Source organism: Dendrobates tinctorius, unplaced genomic scaffold, assembly GCF_039654945.1.
Source record: "Dendrobates tinctorius isolate UK_male_01 unplaced genomic scaffold, ASM3965494v1 ptg000162l, whole genome shotgun sequence".
In the NCBI taxonomy this organism is placed as follows: Eukaryota; Metazoa; Chordata; class Amphibia; order Anura; family Dendrobatidae; genus Dendrobates; species Dendrobates tinctorius.
The window spans coordinates 63,413,224-63,434,257 of record NW_027361829.1 but is presented as its reverse complement, the minus strand read 5'-3'; the positions used below and the strand labels follow the sequence as shown (position 1 = coordinate 63,434,257).

The 21,034-nt window shown below is 38.1% G+C and overlaps 1 protein-coding gene across 1 annotated transcript in view; it reads right to left on the bottom strand.

The window, feature by feature from the left end:
- CNTNAP2 (contactin associated protein 2) overlaps positions 1-21,034 on the bottom strand; it is a 2,930,334-nt gene that overhangs the window by 1,173,666 nt on the left and 1,735,634 nt on the right. Inside the window, exon 10 of the mRNA XM_073550056.1 lies at positions 20,788-20,956. Coding sequence (XP_073406157.1) covers positions 20,788-20,956 — 169 coding nt within the window. The remainder of the gene's footprint in view (positions 1-20,787; positions 20,957-21,034) is intronic.

The following is a 21,034-nucleotide window of genomic DNA, read 5'->3' as shown; positions in this document are numbered from 1 at the left end:
GCCTTGAGATTGCTCATGCTTCCTCACAATTTGGTTTCTCAAGTACTCAGGCAGTTATTTGGTCTTCTTTCTTTTCTCCAAGCTCAATGTGGTACACACAAGGACAAAGGACAGAGGTTGAGTCAACGTTAATCCATGTCAACTGGCTGCAAGTGTGATTTAGTTATTGCCAACACCTGTTAGGTGCCACAGGTAAGTTACAGGTGCTGTTAATTACACAAATTAGAAAAGCATCACATGATTTTTCGAACAGTGCCAATACTTTTGTCCACCCTCTTTTTTATGTTTGGTGTGGAATTATATCCAATTTGGCTTTAGGACAATTATTTTTGTGTTTTTTCATTTAAGACAAATTAAATGAAGATAATAATACCAAAGAATTTTCAGGAAGAAACTGAGTATTATCTGACAGAATTGCAGGGGTGTCAATACTTTTGGCCACAACTGTATAGAGAAGGACTTCTGTCTCCTAGCTCCTTCTTTGATTATTAACCATTTAAACACTACTGTCAATCTCTGACAGTGGCATTTAAATGGAATGCATGCTAGTGCTCAAGTACATGGGTTCTCAGTGCTCCCATCTCCCTGTGACGCAGTCACGGTACATTGATGGGTTACAATGGCAGGACGGGGTCTGTCATCTTGTACTATCTTGCAAAGGAGACCAAAATTTTCACAGAAAACAGCAATACTGTAGAATGAAAATTTAAACAAAACTATGTACGAGAAAATTCAAAAACAAGGTTAAGATTTTGCATAACTGTTCTACTAGTCCAATTTAACAACAATATGAGCCACTATATATTAAATAATAATGTTTTAAAAAATATATAATTTTAAAATATTATACATGCCTTTTACATTTTGCATACTTACTTGAATATTCCAATTTGGAATGCCAACCGTACACCCCACAACTATAATATATGTAGGCTGTTGCACTATTTTGATTCATTGTTCCTACCTCCTGGCATTTTTTGTTACCTCATCCTATTTAAGCAGTGTTAATTAATCTGCTCAACCAAAAATCTTAAATAAATTATTACATTGAATCGAGATATTTAACTTTGCAGGTTTAAATTGTCAATTTACAATCATATACAATCCACACCAATATTTTAGGCAGGCTGCTGTTGCATTAGCATTTTTGGCTGTCACATGTACCTTGCCTATTATTTCTGGTTGATTCCATATTTTACCAGGGTTGGCTAAGTGTGATAACATTTCTTTGTAATGGAATTAAACATTATTCTTAAAGTCAAAATGTTGTATTAGCAGCAGACACAGCAGCATGAGAGGAGAAAATCATGCCATGACTAAAAATGTGCGTAAAATTAGCAACATCAATACCGACACTGCTGGCAGCAATTATCTCGGCAGTAGTAGTTTTGGCCTTTTTTGCCTCTGGTAAGCATATCAGTGCAGAGTGTAATGGAATTTATGGCACATCACTCATCTGAGTCACTGCAGGATGATATCTATGACAGTGACAGTATTTTGTACAGTCAACCTCTTCTGCTGCCAAAACACCTAATCTTTTGCATTGCAGACATTCAATTTAATAAATGACATCTCTATGCATTCTGCTTTATAGTCACCTAACCCTAAACCCTAGAACAAAAAAAATTATTTCACAAGAACTATTGTTTTATCTGATTTATTGGATGAGATTAGTTATGAGCGAGAGTGCTCGTTACTCAAATTTTCCGAGCATGCTTGGGTGTTCTCTGAGTATCTTGGGTGTGCTCGTAAATTATGTCTGAGTCACCGCAGCTGCATGATTTGTGGCTGCTAGAAAGCCTGAATACATGCAGGGATTGCCTGTTTTTTAGGGAATCCCCACATGTATTCAGGCTGTCTAGCAGCTGCAAATCATGCAGACATAATTTACAAGCACGCCCAAGATACTCAGAGAACACCTGAGCATGCTTGGAAAACTCGAGTAATGAGCACACTCGCTCATGACTAGATGAGAAGGGCAGTCAGCCTTTCCACTTGGATGACACGAGTCAGAAGGAGATGGAAGATATGATTCAAACCAGGCTTTCTTTTTGTCTGCATGAGCCATTGTGGTTGAGTCACTGGCATTGGTAGTGGATCTCTGCGTCATTGCAAATTTAATGATGTGAGGCAGCCATGTGGCAGAGGGCTCATGACATTTCCTATATGGAGACATCTGTGAGACGAGTCATGGACAATGTTGTTAATGATTGGGAACCAGAGCATGGGGTTCCTGACTGATTCCCTTATCAATAGTTGCCTTTGCTCAGATTGCTACAAGCATTACCATTGACCCTACCACATTGATTTATAGAGCTACCAACAAGTGAAAAAGGTAACTGTTCATCTCTTCCAAAAAAATCTACTGGCATTAGTTGTTCTGGTGTAGTATGTTCCTTATCCCCTGGTGTGCTGTGAGTTAGGGGATTATGAGGCAGACGCGAAACACGTGTCACTGATCAAATGGAAAATTGGCTATGTACAACATTAAGGCAATAAAGAAGAGTTCCATTAAAGCTGTTGTTGGTGGCATGCACTTTTTTTGCTGTGGCATGGGTGCTTTTTTTCTCCAACAATACCATGTCCATCGCCATTCCACAATTTGGATTAATATACAGTATATTCTGAACACAAGTATGACATTTTTAGACCTAACCAACCCTGGAAAACAACAAAATCAACCACAAATACAAAGCAGTGTTTGTGTGATTGTCAGAAAAGCTGATGCAACGCTAACTTGGTGCGGCACGTATGTGTCTCTAATTTGACAATTTAAAATGGTGTGTCAAAAGAGACCTGCACTCCTAAATGTTTCAGTTTACACTAATAGTTTGCATTCAAATGTTTGACTGAAGCAGATTTATTTCCCCTGCACAAAATAATATGATTAATTGCAGCTGTCAGGAGGTGGGAACACGGCCTCAAAGTCCAGCAACAGCCCAAAGTAAAGTTGTGGGGTGTGCAGTTGCAAAATTGGAATATTAATGCCAGGTATACAAAAAGTGGAACCTGCACAAGAATGATGCATTGTTGGTTAGGTACACATACAGTAAGTAATTTTCTGCAACAGCCAGAAGTATTGCTGTGGCATGTATGGATTTTAAATTTCACTATTAAAACAGTTATAAAACATTAAACTTTTCAGTTCTTTTTTAATGTAATTCTTTTTTAATTTATTTAAAATATTTTTTTTATTTATAATCCCCTTTAACAAAAGTGCAAAATAACAAAAAGTGCTAAATTTAAAAATACAGGATGGGCCATTTATATGGATACTCCTAAACAAAATGGGAATGGTTGGTGACCCAGATTGGCCCACTAAATTTGCAGAATGGGCAAAACAAAAAATGGAACAGGACCCTCAGTTTACATAGAACATTATGGTCAGTGATGAGGCAAAATTTTTTGGGTGGGCCATTTATATGGATACACCTAAATAAAATGGGAATGGTGACAGTTTCCTTGCGTAGGGTGTCTTGCATTGAAATTTGCTGCAATGACCCAGATACTGTGTTCACCAGACATCAACATAATTTATATTTGCTCCTCCCTCACATGATAACCTCTGCGACATGTCAATGGCTGTAAACAAAGAGAAATTTGTAAATGAATCATTAAGGAATAAAGTTATGTTACAACCAATCAGACCATTGTTTTTCTTGTGAAATTCTCAATAAGTTTGATGCGTCACATGACCCTCTTCCCATTGAAAAAAATAAAGTTGGATCCAAAATGACCGACTTCAAAATGGCTGCCATTGTCACCACCCATCTTGAAAAGTTTTCCCCCTCCCATATACTAATGTGCCACAAACAGGAAGTTGATATCACCAGCTATTCCCATTTTATTTAGGTGTATCCATGTAGATACATGTACGTTAACGCCAGGAAACAAATATAGGACAAAAATGTGAAGTATGGTTGTGGGGTATACAGCTGATGAATTGTACTATTAAACAGAAGCATAATTATTGTGGACTCAGAGAGTGCGGCTACAACCGGGAAAGATTGTCTATTTCATCTGGACGACAGCAGCATGCCTTGAGGAGGACGCTATCGAGGGTACTGAGAACAGCATAATCAGTGTAAGTTATACTTTACTTTTGAACTAACTTCCTATACTCTTATGTATTTTCTTAGTATACCTATTTATACGCTGTCACTTGTGTCCAAATTCCAAAAAGAGGATTTAATCATTCAAAAAGGATTTAAACATTTTCAATCAATATGGATTTATGGTGACACCTACTGGTATCATGTTGCACTCGCACTTTAATTAATTATTTACTTAAATAGTCATTATTTGCACACTTCTGTTGCTTCATGTTGATTTTTCTTTCTTCACTTTTCTACTTTCATCAATTTTTATATATATTTGTGATTTTTTCACTTTTTTATTTATTTTAATCCTATATCTATGGTATACCCTTTTTATGCATATACAGTGCCATGTGAAAGTACTCAGCCCCCTGGAACTTTTCAACCTTTTCCCACATATCATGCTTCAAACATAAAGATACCAAATGCAAAATTTTTGTGAAGAACCAATAACAAGTGGAACACAATTGTGAAGTTGAACGAAATTTATTGGTTATTTTAAATTTTTGTGGAAATTCAAAAACTGAAAAGTGGGGCGTGCAAAATTATTCGGCCCTTTTAACGGAACACTTTCTTGCACCACCTTTTGCTGCGATTACAGGTGCTAGCCACTTGGGGTATGTCTCTATCAGTTTTGTATATCGAGAGCCTGAAATTCTTTCCCATTCTTCCTTGGCAAACAGCTTGAGCTCAGTGAGGTTTCATGGAGATCGTTTGTGAACAGCAGTTTCAGCTCTTTCCACAGATTCTCGATTGGATTCAGGTCTGGACTTTGACTTGGCCATTCTAACACCTGGATGCATTTATTTATGAACCATTCCATTGTAGATTTTGCTTTATGTTTGGGATCATTGTCTTGTTGGAAGACAAATCTGTGTCCCAGTCTCAGGTCTTTTGCAGACTCCAACAGGTTTTCTTCAAGAATGGCCCTGTATTTGGCTCTATCCATCTTCTCATCAATTTTAAACATCTTCCCTATCCCTGCTGAAGAAAAGCAGGACCAAACCATGATGCTGCCACCACCATGTTTGACAGTGGGGATGGTGTGTTCAGGGTGATGAGTTGTGTTGCCTTTATGCCAAACATATCGTTTGGCATTGTTGCCAAAAAGTTCGATTTTGGTTTCATCTGACCAGAGCACCTTCTTCCACATGTTTGGTGTGTCTATGAGGTGGCTTGTTGCAAACCTTAAACAACACTTTTTATGGATATCTTTGAGAAATGGATTTCTTCTTGCCATTCTTCCATAAAGGCCAGATTTGTGCAGTGTACGACTGATTGTTGTCCTATGGACAGACTGTCCCACCTCAGCTGTAGATCTCTGCAGTTCATCCAGAGTGATCATGGGCCTCTTGGCTGCATCTCTGATAAGTCTTCTCCTTGTTTGAGATGAAAGTTTAGAGGGACGGCCGGGTCTTGGCATATTGCAGTGAGAGAGAGGTCCAGCGCCTGTGCACTGCAGTACTCTGCTCTGCCCTCAACAGGGTAGAGCAGTGCTCCTGCGCAGGAGCCATGATGGGAAGCAAAGAAAACAATGTCACCGTTAGAAGATGGGAGTCGCGGGACCGGACCGTGACACCCATCGGACCCGGAACACCCCTGGGTGAGTATAATATATCTCATTTTTCTTATCTTTCAGATTACATCGGGGGCTTATCTACAGCATTACAGAATGCTGTAGATAAGCCCCTGATGGCGGTACCGGCAGCTGATCGTCCAAAAAATAGGTGACAGATTCCCTTTAAATGCTTCAGATCACCAAACAAATTTAAATATGAAGCAAAGATAACACAAGTAAACACAAAAGGCAGCTTTCAATATGAAAGTCTTTATTATGTATTATTTTGTAATTAGAAAGCAGTCGTGAAATAGCAGCAAGTCTGTTAGCACAAGTTTTATAAGCTCTATTAGTTTTTATAAATTTTTCAATACTGCCAAGAAATTGTTATGAGCTTTATTTTGGTGTAAAGTTGATGATCTCGAAAGGTACTGAGCATTTTTTAGGCTTCTTACTGCTTGGAAAAATTGTTCACATCATATGCCATTTCGATGGTTTAGAGGGAACTGAAGGACCATTTAACAGATTGGTATTTCTGCTTAATGAACATTAAAGGTATCACCTCTAACACAAAATATGCAATTAATTACCCTAATTTGACATCTGCAGTGAGGCCAGTCTAAGATTCCTGCATTCAAGTGTCCAGGTTTTGTGACCGTAAGTGACAGCTCTGACTGACCTTACAGTGAAGAGGGAGCATACAACAGTGAAACTATTTTCAAAGCAAGTTGCTTATTAGATCCTCACTTATCTCAAATAGATCTGAGCAACCTTATCCATCATTTAGGCTCATCTAAACAACAATCAAAGATTCTACATTCCAGGATCAAAGGATGGAATCTGCTCCTCGAAGACATATGAGAATATGGAGGTATCGAAGTCGAGAGTAATTTCAAACACTTTTCCTCTGAAGAAAAAGGTATAGTTCTTTACAATAATGTTTGTTCTGTTATAGAATGCCATAGACATCAACACGTAGCAGATGAGTGGCGATTGTTCATAGACTTTTCAATAATTAGTTTGAAGACAAGCTAGTTTGCATAAAGGTAAAAACCTCCCATCAATACCTGTTGCGCATCATGCTGATATGAAAAAGACATGAAAATATGAAACTGCTGTTAGACAAATCCAGCATGAAAAATAACACTAAAGAGAATCTGTGGAGATTTTAAGGTGATTGCTTCATTGTTTGGATTGTAAATTGGGTACACTATATTCTGTTGCTTCTTATGTCAATGGGATAGCAGGAATAGGAAAGGCCTAAATGTGAATCTCTTGTTCCTGGACAAAAAAATGTGTCAAATGTACATTTAGTGAATCTTGAAAACATATATTTACCTACATGTCATGTTCAACTAGGATTGATGAAACATTTCGTAAAAGCACTTGATAAAAATTCTGCCGCATTTATAAGTTTGAAATATAACTTTCCCAAAAATACTGATTTAGTGATGTAAAACTGAAAGAAGGCATTTTTATAAGCCCACAAATAAGATTGGTGATGGACGATGAACAATATCAGGAACTGTTAAATCCAGTGCAAAAAGCAGTCTGGCTGTCTTTTAGAAATGTCTCCTCTTCTTTTCTTGGAAATCATAAAGAAAAAACTATAGTGAGTTAGTGAGTTATCTTATGAAATCATACCAAGCTATCGAATGCAACATGTCCTTAAAGCTTCATTTCTTGGACTTCCACCTGGACTTCTTCCCAGAAAACCTTGATGCCGTCAGTGACCTGCATGGAGAGCATTTTCATCGGCAGATTTCTATGATGGAATGTAGGTACCAAGGCAAATGGAGCCCCAGTATCTTGAATCACTATTTATGAACTATGCAGAGAGACATCCTTAATGCAAAATATTCCCATAAATCATCCAAAATTTTCTAGGTAATCTGTATTTCCTATATCTCCATAAAACTTAAAATGTGTGTGTGACAAAAACACCCTGCCTGATAGAAAAAATCTGAAAACATATTCGAATTCAGCATGAAAAATATATTTAAATACAGTTAATTTTGCTTTTGTGAAAGAAAAAAATATTTTTTTTTTACGATCAGTGTAGTCTGTGAGTTCAGAAAACCCCTTTGAAGGAATGACTGGCCATTTGTCATTAGACATATACTGTAATTAATGAACTATCATTTTGGAAAAGAATATTTGAAAACTATGCAAAATGTATATTTGATGGTCACATGAATCGTTTGAGGCTTACATCGTGGATAAAGAACTGCAGCTACTAAAAGCTTGAATTACAATCAAGTGCTTTCTGTTTGCTTAAATATATTCTCTTTTCTGAATTTTATTAAAGAAGGAATTAAGAATTACCAAGATTCTCATTAGGCTTATCTATAATTCCCACAGAAAACTATTTTGCATATGTTGTTCTTAAGTTTTCATGTAAGTGGAGATTTCAGAGGAAACAATTTACAATGCGGCTTTCCTTTGTTTCTTATACTGATTACTGTTAGCATTAACATGATAGATATGGTGCAAAATTAGAACAATTCTGAAAATAATAAATTCTTCTTATTTGTATTTGCATATTTAGTTTAGTCTCTGCTTCTTAGCAAATCACTCAGGTAAATAAATGCTGTAATGTCACATCAATATACAGTATTGTCTAAATTTTTACTCAGTTTTAAACCGTGTTTCAAAAATTTTGGAGACTTATTTCAATTTTCAGTCAAGAAGGTATATTTATCAAACTAGTTGAAGTGCAATTCTTATGTAATTTGTGCACAAAAAAAACTGTCTTTATTTAACCCCTTCGAGACCAAGCCTGTTTTCACCTTTCTGACCCGACAAATTTTACAATTCTGACCATTGTCCCTTTATGAGGTCATAACTCTGGAACGCTTCAACGGATCCCACTGATTATGATATGTTTTCTCTAGACATATTGTACTTTATGATAGCAGTAACGTTTCTTCGGTATGACATGCATCTATATGTGAAAAAAACCCCAGAAATTTGGCTAAAATTTTCACAAATTTGCAATTTTTCAAATTTGAATTTTCATGCCCTTAAATCACAGAGATATGGCACACAAAAAAACTTAATAAGTAACATTTCCCATATGTTTACTTTACATCAGCACACTTTTGGAACCCACATTTTTTTGTTAGGAAGTTGTAAGGGTTAAAAGTTGACCAGCGATTTCTCATTTTTACACCAATTTTTTTAGGGACCATATCACATTTGAAGTCACTTTGAGGGATCTATATGATAGAAAACACCCAAAAGTGACACCATTCTAAAAACTGCACCCCTCAGGATGCTCAAAACCACGTTCAAGAAGTTTATTAACCCTTCAGGTGCTTCACAGGAATTTTTGGAATGTGTAAAGAAATGAACATTTAACTTTTTTTCACAAAACATTTATTTCAGATCCAATTTGTTTTATTTTACCAAGGGTAACAGGAGAAATTGGACCCCAAGAGTTATTGTACATTATGTCCTGAGTACGCTGATACCCCATATATGCAGGTAAACCACTGTTTGGGTGCATGGAAGAGCTCAGAAGGGAAGGAGCGCCATTTGAGTTTTCAATGAAAAATTGGCTGGAATTGAGATTGGACGCCATGTCAAGTTGGAGAGTCCCTGATGGGCCTAAACAATGGAAACCCCCCACAACTGACACAATTTTGGAAAGTAGACCCCATAAGGAACTTATCTAGATGTGTGGTGAGCACTTTGAACCCCTAAGTGTTTTATAGTAGTTTATAATGTAGAACCGTAAAAGTAAAAATCTTATTTTTTCACAAAAATGATTTTTTGCCCCCGATTTTTTACCCCCAATTTTTTTATTTTCCCAAGGGTAACAGGAGAAATTGGACCACAAAGGTTGTTGCGCAATTTGTCCTAAATATGCTGATACCCCACATGTGGGGGTAACCCATTGTTTGGGCGAATGGCAGAGCTGAGAAGGGAAGGAGCACCGTTTGACTTTTTCAACGCAGAATTGGCTGGAATTGAGATCAGATGCATGTCGCATTTGGAGAGCCCCCGATTTGCCTAAAACAGTGGAAATCCCCAAAATCTAACTCAAACCCTAACCCCAACACAACCCTAACCCTAATCCCAACCCTGATCATAACCACAAACCTAACCCTAATCCCAACCCTAACCCTAATCCCAACCCTAACCCAAATCCTAATTTTAGCCCCAGCCCTAACCCTAACTTTAGCCCCAACTTTAACCCTAACTTTGGCCCTAACCCTAACCCATACCCCGACCCGAATCCTAACCCTAGTGGGAAAATGGAAATAGAATACATTTTTTTATTTTATTATTTTTCCCCAACTAAAGGGGTGAAAAAGAGGGGTTTTATTTACTATTTATAGCGAGTTTTTATAGTAGTTTTTATGTTTGGCAGCTGTCACACTAAAAGAAGCTTTTCATTGCAAAAAATAGTTTGAGAGCTATAATTTTTCCATATTTTGTCCCACAGAGTCATGTGAGGCCTTGTTTTTTGCAGGACGAGATGTCGATTTTATTGGTACCATTTTCAGGCACATGACATTTTTTGATCACTTTTTATTCTGATTTTTGTGAGGCAGAATGACCAAAAACCAGAAATTCATGAATTTCTTTTGGGGGGGCTTTTATTCCGTTTCACGTGTGGTAAAATTAATAAAGCAGTTTTATTCTTCAGGTCAAACATCATCAAAAAGTTACCTTATTTCAGTTATTCAATATAAAAAGTGAAACTCATTTTTTACATAGATTCATTACAAACAGAGTCATCTATTTCAAGTGTTTATTTCTGCTAATGTTGATGATTATGGCTTACAGCCAATGAAAACCCAAAAGTCATTATCTCCGTAAATTAGAATAAACAACAAGAGGCACCTGGAAAGGCTTCAGAAACCTTTAAAAGGTCCCTTAGTCTGTTTCAGTAGGCTCCACAACCATGGGCAAGACTGCTGACTAGACAGATGTCCAGAACGTAGTCATCCACACACTGCACAAGGAGGGTAAGCCACAAAAGTCATTGCTAAAAAAGAAGCTGACTGTTCAGAGAGTGCTGTATTCAAGCCTATTAATGGAAAGTTGAGTGGAAGTAAAAACTGTGGTAGAAAAAGGTGCACAAGCAACTGGGATAACCGCAGCCCAGAAAGGATTGTTAAGAAAAGGCAATTCAAAAATTTGGGGGAGATTCACAAGGAATGGCCTTCTGCTGCAGTCATTGCTTCAATAGCCACCACACACAGATGTATCCAGGACATGGGCTACAAGTGTCTCATTCCTTGTGTTAACTCACTCATGACCAATAGACAACACCAGAAGTGTCTTACCTGGGCCAAGGAGAAAAAGAACTGGACTGTTGCTCAGTGGTCCAAGGTATTGTTTTCAAATGAAAGTAAATTTTGCATTTCATTTGTAAATCAGAGTGGAGAGGCTCACAATCCAAGATGCTTGAGGTATATTGTGAACTTTCCACAATCAGTGATGGTTTGGGGAGGCATGTCATCTGCTGGTGTAGGTTCACTGTGTTTTACCAAGTCCAAAGTCAGCACAGTCGTCATCAAGGAAATTTTAGAGCACTTCATGCTACCCTCTGACTACAAGCTTTTTAGAGATGGAAATTTCGTTCTCCAGCAGGACTTGGCACCTGTCCACACTGCCAAAAGTACCAATAACTGGTTTAAAAACAACAGTATCACTGTGCTTGATTGGCCAGCAAATTCACTTGACCTTAACCCCATAGTGTCATGATCTAAGTGCGGGTTTGACTCGCACATGTGGGGTTAATGTCTGGAACCAGTGCTGATGACTGGCATTTATGGGGTTAAAGGTTGTGATCCCAGTGCAGGCTTACCTGCACACCTGGGGCTTATGATTGTGGCCTCTCCCTGGTTCTGGGAAAGCTTCTTATAGCCTCAGGACGCTCCCATCCCCGTCAGTTATACGTTCGCCGTTGTCATTGTGTGGTGACCCCTGATTATGTTTGTGCTGTGTTCTTGTTTATCTGATACTCTGTGTACGACTCGGTCTTGTTTCTGGATACTGTTTGTTGGATTCTGCTTGGTACCTTCTATGTCTGTTTGGCTTTGACCACTGCCTGTCCCCGACTATCCGTTCTGTCTCATCCCTGGTACTTTACTGTTATCTCTGTGTATGACCCGGTTTGTCTGACTTTGAGTATTCCTGTATAGTATTTTGCCTATCTCTGACAGCAGGATGCTAAGCCCTGCCCCCTTGCGGTCACATGACCATAGGTCCTTCACTGCTCACTGACTTTAGCTTCTCCATGTCCTGTTTGCTTGAACTATTCGGCCGTGTCTGACCACGGGCCCCTCTGCAGTGTGGGTGAGTCCTTGCTCTACGGTGGCTGCACGCCGGCGCTGACAGGACTGTGACACATAGAGAATCTATAGGGTATTGTCAAGAGGAAGATGAGAGGCACCAGACCCAACATTGCAGACGAGCTGAAGGCTGATATCAAAGCAACCTGGGCTTCCATAACACCTCAGCAGTGCCACAGGCTGATCGCCTCTATATCACGCCGCATTGATGCAATAATTGATGCAAAAGGAGCCCCAATCAAGTGTTGAGTGTATTTAATGAACATATATTTCAGTAGGCCAACATTTCAGATTTTAAAATCATTTTTCAAGCTGGTGTTATAAACACTTTAAATAGATCACTCTGTTTGTAATGACTCTATAAAGTACATGAGTTTTTCACTTTTTGCATTGAAGAACTGAAATACATTAACTTATTGATATTCTAATTTTGTGAGAAGCACCTGTGAAATTAACATAGGCCTTCAATGAAAACAGGAAATTAGGGCTTTAATGCATGAATTGTGCCAGCCAGAATTTAATAAAAGTATGCTGAATAGTGGATTGAGACCAAGAACAGTAAAACCAAGATGTGGAAAATGATCTAACCTCTTCTGAGAAAATTTTAGAGGATTCAGCATAAATGATATTAAATAGGGATGAGAATACAAGTGGAAGCTTAGGTTCTGGTACCCGACCCAAACTTTAATCCAAAGTTCAGTTTGGGTACCAGAACTGCACCCGATCTTGAACCAGAACCCCATTGAGAATATTGGAGTCCCAAACTTTGGATCTGAAAAAAAATTCCCTCTCTCTCTGTAATGGACTTCCCCCTCAGAATGTCAAACATTGCAACAGACTTCCAGGACAAGTCAGTGTTTGGCGATTAGCATGGGACACTAACTGTCCAGTAAATAAAATAAATAAATAATAGAAACCCAGAATTTTTAAGTTTGACTTTGCATCAGGGTGGATCAGTGGTTATCACTGCAGTCTTGCAGCGCTGGGGTCCTGGGTTCAAATCCCACCAAGGACATCTGCAAAGTTTGTATATTCTCCCTATGTTTGCGTAGGGTTTCCTCCGGGCACTCCGGTTTCCTCCCACATTCCAAAGACATACTGATAGGTATTCTAGATTGTGAGCCCCAATGGGGACAATGCCGATAATCTTTGTAAAGCGCTGAGGAATTAATGGCGCTATATAAATGAGTAAAATAAATAAAATAATAAATAAAAATCTCTAATCTTACGTATTTAGACTCAGCTATATTGAACACACTGATAGTACCTCATGGTAGAACTATTTATAATAACAATGTACTGTACATCCGTAGTATTTTTATTTTACTGCTGGAAGTACTGACATTTGTGTGACTTAAATAATATGTGTCAGTTTTCAAGATGTCATTTTTTTATCTAGACAGTTTTCTAAATACATTGTTTGCAGCTGATGAAAGAAGAAGGTTGCCATGTGGTCAAATGCCGTCATTCATCCATTATTCTCTCATAACACCACACAGCTGTGAGGGACCTTCGATCATTCACATGACAGAAGCTCCGCTTCCATGTTGCATGCATCAAACTTCTTTAACATTGCACTTTTAAACCATCTTGTACCGAGATAACCCCAAGGTCATTTAATTTCAAAGCAGATGCCATAACCATGATGTACAGATGTAACATGCATCATCTTCACACTTTATGTATTCAGGAGGGGCCATTTTAGAGTATGTCGTACTATGCTTTAACATTGTGTATAGACATTGGCTTGTCATCCTGTGCCTCAATTTAAATGGCTGTGATATATTGCTGAGCTGGCAGGAAACAATTCTATGAGAGCACAATATGATTAGAAATAGATAAGTGATTGTAGATATGATTTTAACTGGGATGTGATGCAGTACTTTGACTAACATTGTTTTTTTCCTTATAAATTATTTTTTTTTTATTGAATTTCTTATGTGTGGATCATAACTCAAGCCACCTGTTCGCCTACTGGGCAACATTTAACATTTAATTTGTAATAGTTGCATGTAGCATCTCTCGGCACTGCTATCTGCTTCTTACTTTCTCAAAAGCATTCTCATGGCCATTAGTAAGTCTCTAAATAGAACATTTTATTTATTTCTTACTGTTAAGCAAAATTAGGAGCTTAAAAGTTTTTAATATGATATTTCCAACAATTATTTCTTCTCTTTTGTCTTATTGATATATGCAACAAACAACAATATGCAATAATACAATACACAAGTCCTCATTAACTTAATACAGCTATTGTCAAGGATATATAAATATTAAGTTAATGATAAATACCAACATTGTCAGATAAGGTTTCCTTTCGTCTACCACAAGAAATGACTTTGAGGGTTTATCCTTGACCTATGTAGAACATGAGCAAGCACAGTCATAATGTAATCAGTCCAGCCTCAGGATTTTTTCACCTTTCTAGACCAGGTACATTTTCAAGATTTTTCACATATGCAAGGTCGGACAGGAGCTCCTGGGCCCGGATCCTTGGCAGGCGCCAGAGCAGGAGGGGGGCAACTGGCTTCAACTGAAAGTGCGTCAGAGGACTCACATTCAGTTGAAATCTATTGCGGTGCAGAAAGATTGCATCGGAACAGTTAACATGGCTGCTGGCTGATGTTAATGCACCCATCACAGGTGGAGCATAAAAGTGACCTCAACGGGCTCACTAACATCAGCTGTTGGCCTTTGATAGGTCAGCGGCCATTTTAACTCGAATGCGCCAGATTTGAAGGAAGAGAACAAGGATTATTTTTTCTTCTTTTGCGGATGCCGCATGATGCGGGTTCAGGACCAGGGATATGGGACAGGGGGCCATGGACCAGGGATATGGGGGCCACACTGTTAGGATTGGAGGAACGCACCAAATAATAATAATGAGGTGCGTTCACAACCTGGGGTCCACCGTGCAGTGATGGAGGATCTGCAGCTAGCACAATGGCGGAGCAAGGCTGCAAGAAAACACTTTAAGCATGCTGAGTTAAATGTCACTCAGTGTGCACAGAGCACAGCATACCAAGCTCTGCTACACCACAGAGCAGTACTAAAAAACAATGCACAAAGGACTATACCCTGTTAGACTGCATAGGCATATAGAAAACAAGATACTAATTGGGGTCCCTATAACTTAACTCCCCTAGGAAGACTAAGCTGATGGTTGAACCTGCTCTGACGCACGATGTGCTTTAGCACATGTGCCTGAGGACGCCCGGTGCAGATGATAAGTTCAAGAGGGAGTTCCCACCATACACTTCCTGACTAGTAAAACATTTGCAGTGCTATTAGCGGCACACATGCACACAGGGTGGTATAGTAGCCACCAACACACCAAACACATATGATACTAGCCCATTGAGAGGTTTTCATACCTTGCTCAAGTCCAGACAGACGGGACCTTGCTTGTGGACCGATTTGAAGTTGCCACATCACCAGAGCACCTGACATCTGAGCACCAATGCAAAGGCACCATATCATGGACATGCTCAGTAGGGTGAAATCGGGACTTAGGCTTCAGAGCACAGCGCTGCACATGTAAACTAGTAGTCACCATAGGCTTAGCTGGAGGGCCAGCAGTAACTACACATACAGCATGAGCCTGGGCAAGGCGCTGGGACTGAAGTCTGTGCTGAGCAGTCATTCCAGTGGCCGAGCCTGAATGGGAGACCACAGCACCAGACAAGGCTTGAGATCCATCCTGTGCAGTGGGAGAATCCTGGCACCTAACACACGGGCCAGGGACATGGAGTTCATGGACATGAGGGCCATGGGGGCCATGGACATAGAGTTGGGGCTAAGGACATGGGATATTGGGGCCAGGAACATGGGGCTCAGGGATGCTGATGAGAGTGGTACTCCATAAAAGCAGGCAATATTTACTAATCATTCTATTTTTTCATTAGCAACTGGATACAATTGCAAAATTTTATTTTACTCAAATTTGGACAATTTTCTTATTGTGAAATTTACTGAAGCATATATCAAAGAATTGTATCCCCAAGTAAAATAATTATTAGCGTATGTGCAAACAATTTTTTTTCAGTAACAAGATCTTGTGCATATTCTATTAGAAACAGGACATCCTTTTACAGTTAGACCTATTTAGTAATATATGGCCATTAGAACATTGGCACATTATTTCCTTCCCCTGCAGAATAGTCTCCTGTCCATATAGTAATTCCTTGCAACTTAAAACTTAAAAAAAGACAGCTACTTACTAGAAGATAATAGAAAAAAGCAAAACTTTGTTATATTTAAAGAGTAACTAAACTAAAAAATTTAACACATAACTGTGTACAACATTAAAGGATATGGCACATTGAAATTGCCTCCAAACCCCTGCAGTTTCATTGCTTGCCTTATTTTGCATTGACTCATTATCTGTACTCTGTATATACTTGGAGCATGTATTTGAGATGTTGAGGATCTGGCACTTTTGGATTGGGCTCGCACCAAATCTAAGTGCAGCATTCACATGATTTCCCTGGAGCACTCTCTAGATCCAAAGATGCCTCCCCCCTCCACAGACTTAATAACTACTCAAACATATACAAATGGAGTATGGAAAATGAGTGAATACAAGAGAATGCAGACAATTACACGGGGGAAAAGCTAAGGATTCGGGGCCACATTGATGTGATTTTTCTTCAGAAATGATCCTCTAATGAGTGCATTGCAAAGTGTTATAACTTTCACTGCAGGTTACAACTATGAAAAAAAATGTAAGTTTAGTTATCCCTTAAAATGTACTTATAATATAAAACTTTTTTTATATATGCTATTAGAGTATAAAAAGATATATAATATAAATAGACAAAGACTTTCTCTACCTACCAGATGCCTTTTTCTTACCCTACATGGCCATTGCTTTTTCTGACAAAATCTTCTGTTAGCAATGAAAATGAATGTCTTAGTGACATCATTACACATAATCAAGCAGCTGAATGAATGAAAGGGAAAGGTTGAGTAGTAAAGCATTTTGCTGTATGGTTTGCTGCCATAGGTGAGAAAAGGTCTTCTGTTGACCAAGAAAGTGGTTTCAGAAGCACTCCCTTAATAAAATGAGCATGGCCTCTAGTGGTGCCCTAAGCTAAAGTACTAGAAAAAGGAGAGACACAAAACAAATAAGGGACATGAAGGATCTTAGTTATGCAATAAGATTATAATAATTAAATGTATTTTGTCTTGACAAGAGACATCTATGGGGGATATGATAAACTTGTACAATTACATAAATGTCCCATGCAAAAATATGGTCAAAAGCTGTTTCACGTAAAACCCCTCAAAAGACAAGAGTCTTAAAAAGTTCAGTCTCCAGAGGAGATTATTATTCTGTGGAATTGTCTATCTCAGAAGCTGGTCACAGCAGAAACTATTGATAGTTAAAAAAGGGATAAATGACTTTTTTAGACAAAAATAACAAACACTTATGTTAATGTCTAAAATTTTTGTTCTGAATGCTCGTAATTAATCGGATCAGTATGGGAAAATTTGCTCTTTTAAGGCAAACTGATTTATGCATTAAATATTATACCTATACCCTATTCCATTTATTCTTTCCCATTCCTAGGATGAACTTCATGGACAGGTGGCTTTTTTCAACCATACTAATGACAGTATGCCTGCATATATAACTATGTATTTGCTATCCTGACTAATTTAAACCATTTCAGTCACTTTGTGTGGTAATTTCCAGCCTGCACTGACTGAGGATATTAAAGAAAAAAAATTGCAATAAAAATTGATATATAAAATATTTCAATTAGCATTGTTAATTCATAATTTATCTGGGAAAACAGTGCTTTGACTATGCAAAATACATAATTTTAAAAGGGTTGTATGAAGATGAATCTCCAGACTCAATGCTTCCCAGTTCCGGACTTCCTGCTTTTTGCTCCTGAAGATTGGCAGCATAGACCATTGCCACGGTCGTGCTGTTGGTCTGAACTCTGTTCTCTCCAATGCTGCTAGCAGAGACCGCTTGGCCTCTACAGTATGTGAGAAAGGCAGAGACACTGAGGCTGGTCTTTTCTGGCAATCTTCCCAGCTTCAGAGCATCACAAACAGCCAGCAAAGTACAGAGCCTGCTTATGACTTGTGCTCCTCATCTAGGCAACTGGCAATGCTAGAACTGCTGGGTGGCCGGAAACCTAGAAAGCAAGCTTTATATTATAAAATTAAAAATCTCTCTGCACTTGAGAAAGGATAGGATTTTTAAAAATTGTTGAATTGCAAAGTTACTTTTTTTTAGAAGCACATTGCAATTTTGCCAGCTCATGAACTTGAAACAACCACTTTAAAATGTAAAACTAAAGTTGTTTTGTTGTGATACAAAACTATTTGGCAGTGTTTTCCAATACTGGTGCTGCCCACATTTGTCTATATGATACAATATACACAAATATTAGTCATTCAACACAAGGTTACATTTACAAGCCATACCCTGGTAATGGTATATAAATCCAATCTTAGCACCACAAGTAATTTAGCTTGCATTGCTCTTTATCAGCTAAGTCATATGGTAGCACATTTGAAAGTCTATTTTAGGCGAGTGAGAAAAATTTGCACAAATATGAGTTAAACATGCTGGTGAAGGTGAGCAAACAGCGACAGTGAGAATAACAACCATGTCCTTGTGATCTCACTTCTGCTGAAGCGCTAAAACAAGAAAAGCTTAATGCTCTCAAGTTCTACTGTAACATAAATTTAGTTTTCAAACTCTGCAGTCATTTTGATTTCACTACCCTGAAAATGTTTTAATACAATGCTTAAATAAATTGCACGTCTAAGATAAGTCTCTGACAACATAACACTTTTAATTTCCTATACGAGGTTCTACAATCATTAGTAAACAAGGATTTCTAAATGGCTAGATGACTGAACATAAGATTTCCAACTAGCTCTTAAAATCACTAAAGCAACAAATAGATTTTCAGCATTGGTTTAAGAACAGGACAATGTCATTATCTTGGTACCTTTCAACCAAAATTCAATCATGTTACCTTACAATTTATTGTGTAATGAACATGCCTTCTTTTAGCCCAAAATTCTCAATAGGCCATGACCTCCATTCAGCTAAATTGGGTATATTCAGTAAACTTTAAATTATATATTGAATATTCTGCTGAATATTATCAGCAGAGAGCATTAACTCCAGATTTCTATCAGAAATTTAGCAGGAAATCTCATTTTGATAGGTTACGCTTCTAGACCTGGATTTTGATAAAATTGAGCCTTGGTAGTTGGATCTACCATCCCTATTTCATCCAGTGCTGGATTAACATAATTCTTCAGATATATCTGTAAACAATTGCACTACCCTGGTTTGGCGTCCACTTCAGTTGTTTGTGGTATTGCAAATTTTCCTAACACTTGAACGTCATCATCCTTGGCGTTTCTTGCTATTCATAGGTCTCCATGACATCATAATGTTACGGTTGAGCACACTTCATGATGCCACAGGGGCCTACTAATTACTAGAGGCACCCAGATTGCTGGCATTTGAATACTGGCAAAGGAAGTTTGCATTGGTAGTGTGATTTTTTTGGCTCATCTGTAGAAACCTGTTTTCATGATACAAACTCCATACAGTATTCTCTCCTTAACAACTCATGTCATCTATTTTCCTCATGGATCGATAAGGAATTCAAATGGAGGCTGGACAGATATCTGTCTGGGATGATTTAGCGAATCCTGCTTTGAGCAGGGGGTTGGACCAGATGGCCCAGGAGGTCCCTTCCAACTCTACAATTCTATGATTCTATGAATGTATGAAGCTGGCTCAGACGCTGAGCATGCTTGATACTTTGCTGATGCCGGTTCTGTTACATAGCTGGAATTTGCCTTTAGCTACAACTGCCAGAGTTTGCTACAGAGGCCACAGTTTATCTATTGAAATGCCTCTGTCAATCTCTGAAAGCAGCATTTAAATGGCATGGTTGCTGTCACCAGCTCCCATCAACCCCATCTTTCCATTTGCATGGACGGATAGGTTATCTTGGCAGCCAAGGGCCTGCTGAAGGCCCCCTTAACTATCATCTCAGTCAAAGGGTCACCAGCTTGACTTTTTATTTTTTCTGGACAGTTTATCAAAAAATCATGGACAAACAATATTTTTTAAGGACACATTAGAAAGCATATTAAATTGCCTACAGCCCATAATTCACATATGAAGACATAAGCTGCATTCACTGTAAACTATTAAATGATGATAATTACAGTCAAAATAATACGCATATATTTCTTCAGCTTCAAAAAAATCACGGAAGCCTTACATTTTTTTATGGACGGGGTAAAAAAGTTTCATAATTTTACGGACTGTCCTGGAATTTTCAGATGGTTGGTAACCCTGCTTGGTCCTACTGTGAAGCTCAGCTACAGGCTTAGTTCTATAATCAAAACAGTGATTGAGCTATATAGTGCAATACGGTGGTATCGCAATATAAAGTATAAGCGTTCAAACAGTTGCAGATTCAAGTCTTCTAAGGGAACTAAAAAATAAATCTTTTAAAGAAATTAAATAAAATTAAATGAAACAGTTGAATTAAAAAAAATTAAATAATTGAAACTATATTTTAAAAGCAAAAAATGTGAAAAATTAAATGAAAGAACTGGCACTTTTTAGCAGCAAAATTTGAAAAAATACAATAAAAAGCAATGAAAATGTCATGAGTATCCCAAAATTGTAACAATAAAAATACCAGTTGAGCGTGCAAAAAAAAGCATTCACTCGGTTCATTGAATGGAAAAAAAATTGTTGAGTCTCAGAAAATTGTGACGCAAATCGATGCATATAGTTTAGAATGGTTTGTTGTTCTCTTACCTGTCTATGATGGCACACATGTCAATACTGATGTTTGCAAAGCCTCCTTGCTTCCCTTGCTCTACTGCATGAAGGTCAACCAGCTGGTTGTCTACATGGAGAAGCTGCATACACCCTTGAAAGGAATTCTCATACACGGGATGAAAAGAGCTGTTTGACTTGAAGAACCCTGAGAACATAAAAGTGGGAAGCAATTAGAAACAAAATTTCATATAGATGACATTAATATCTTAAACGGATTACTGAA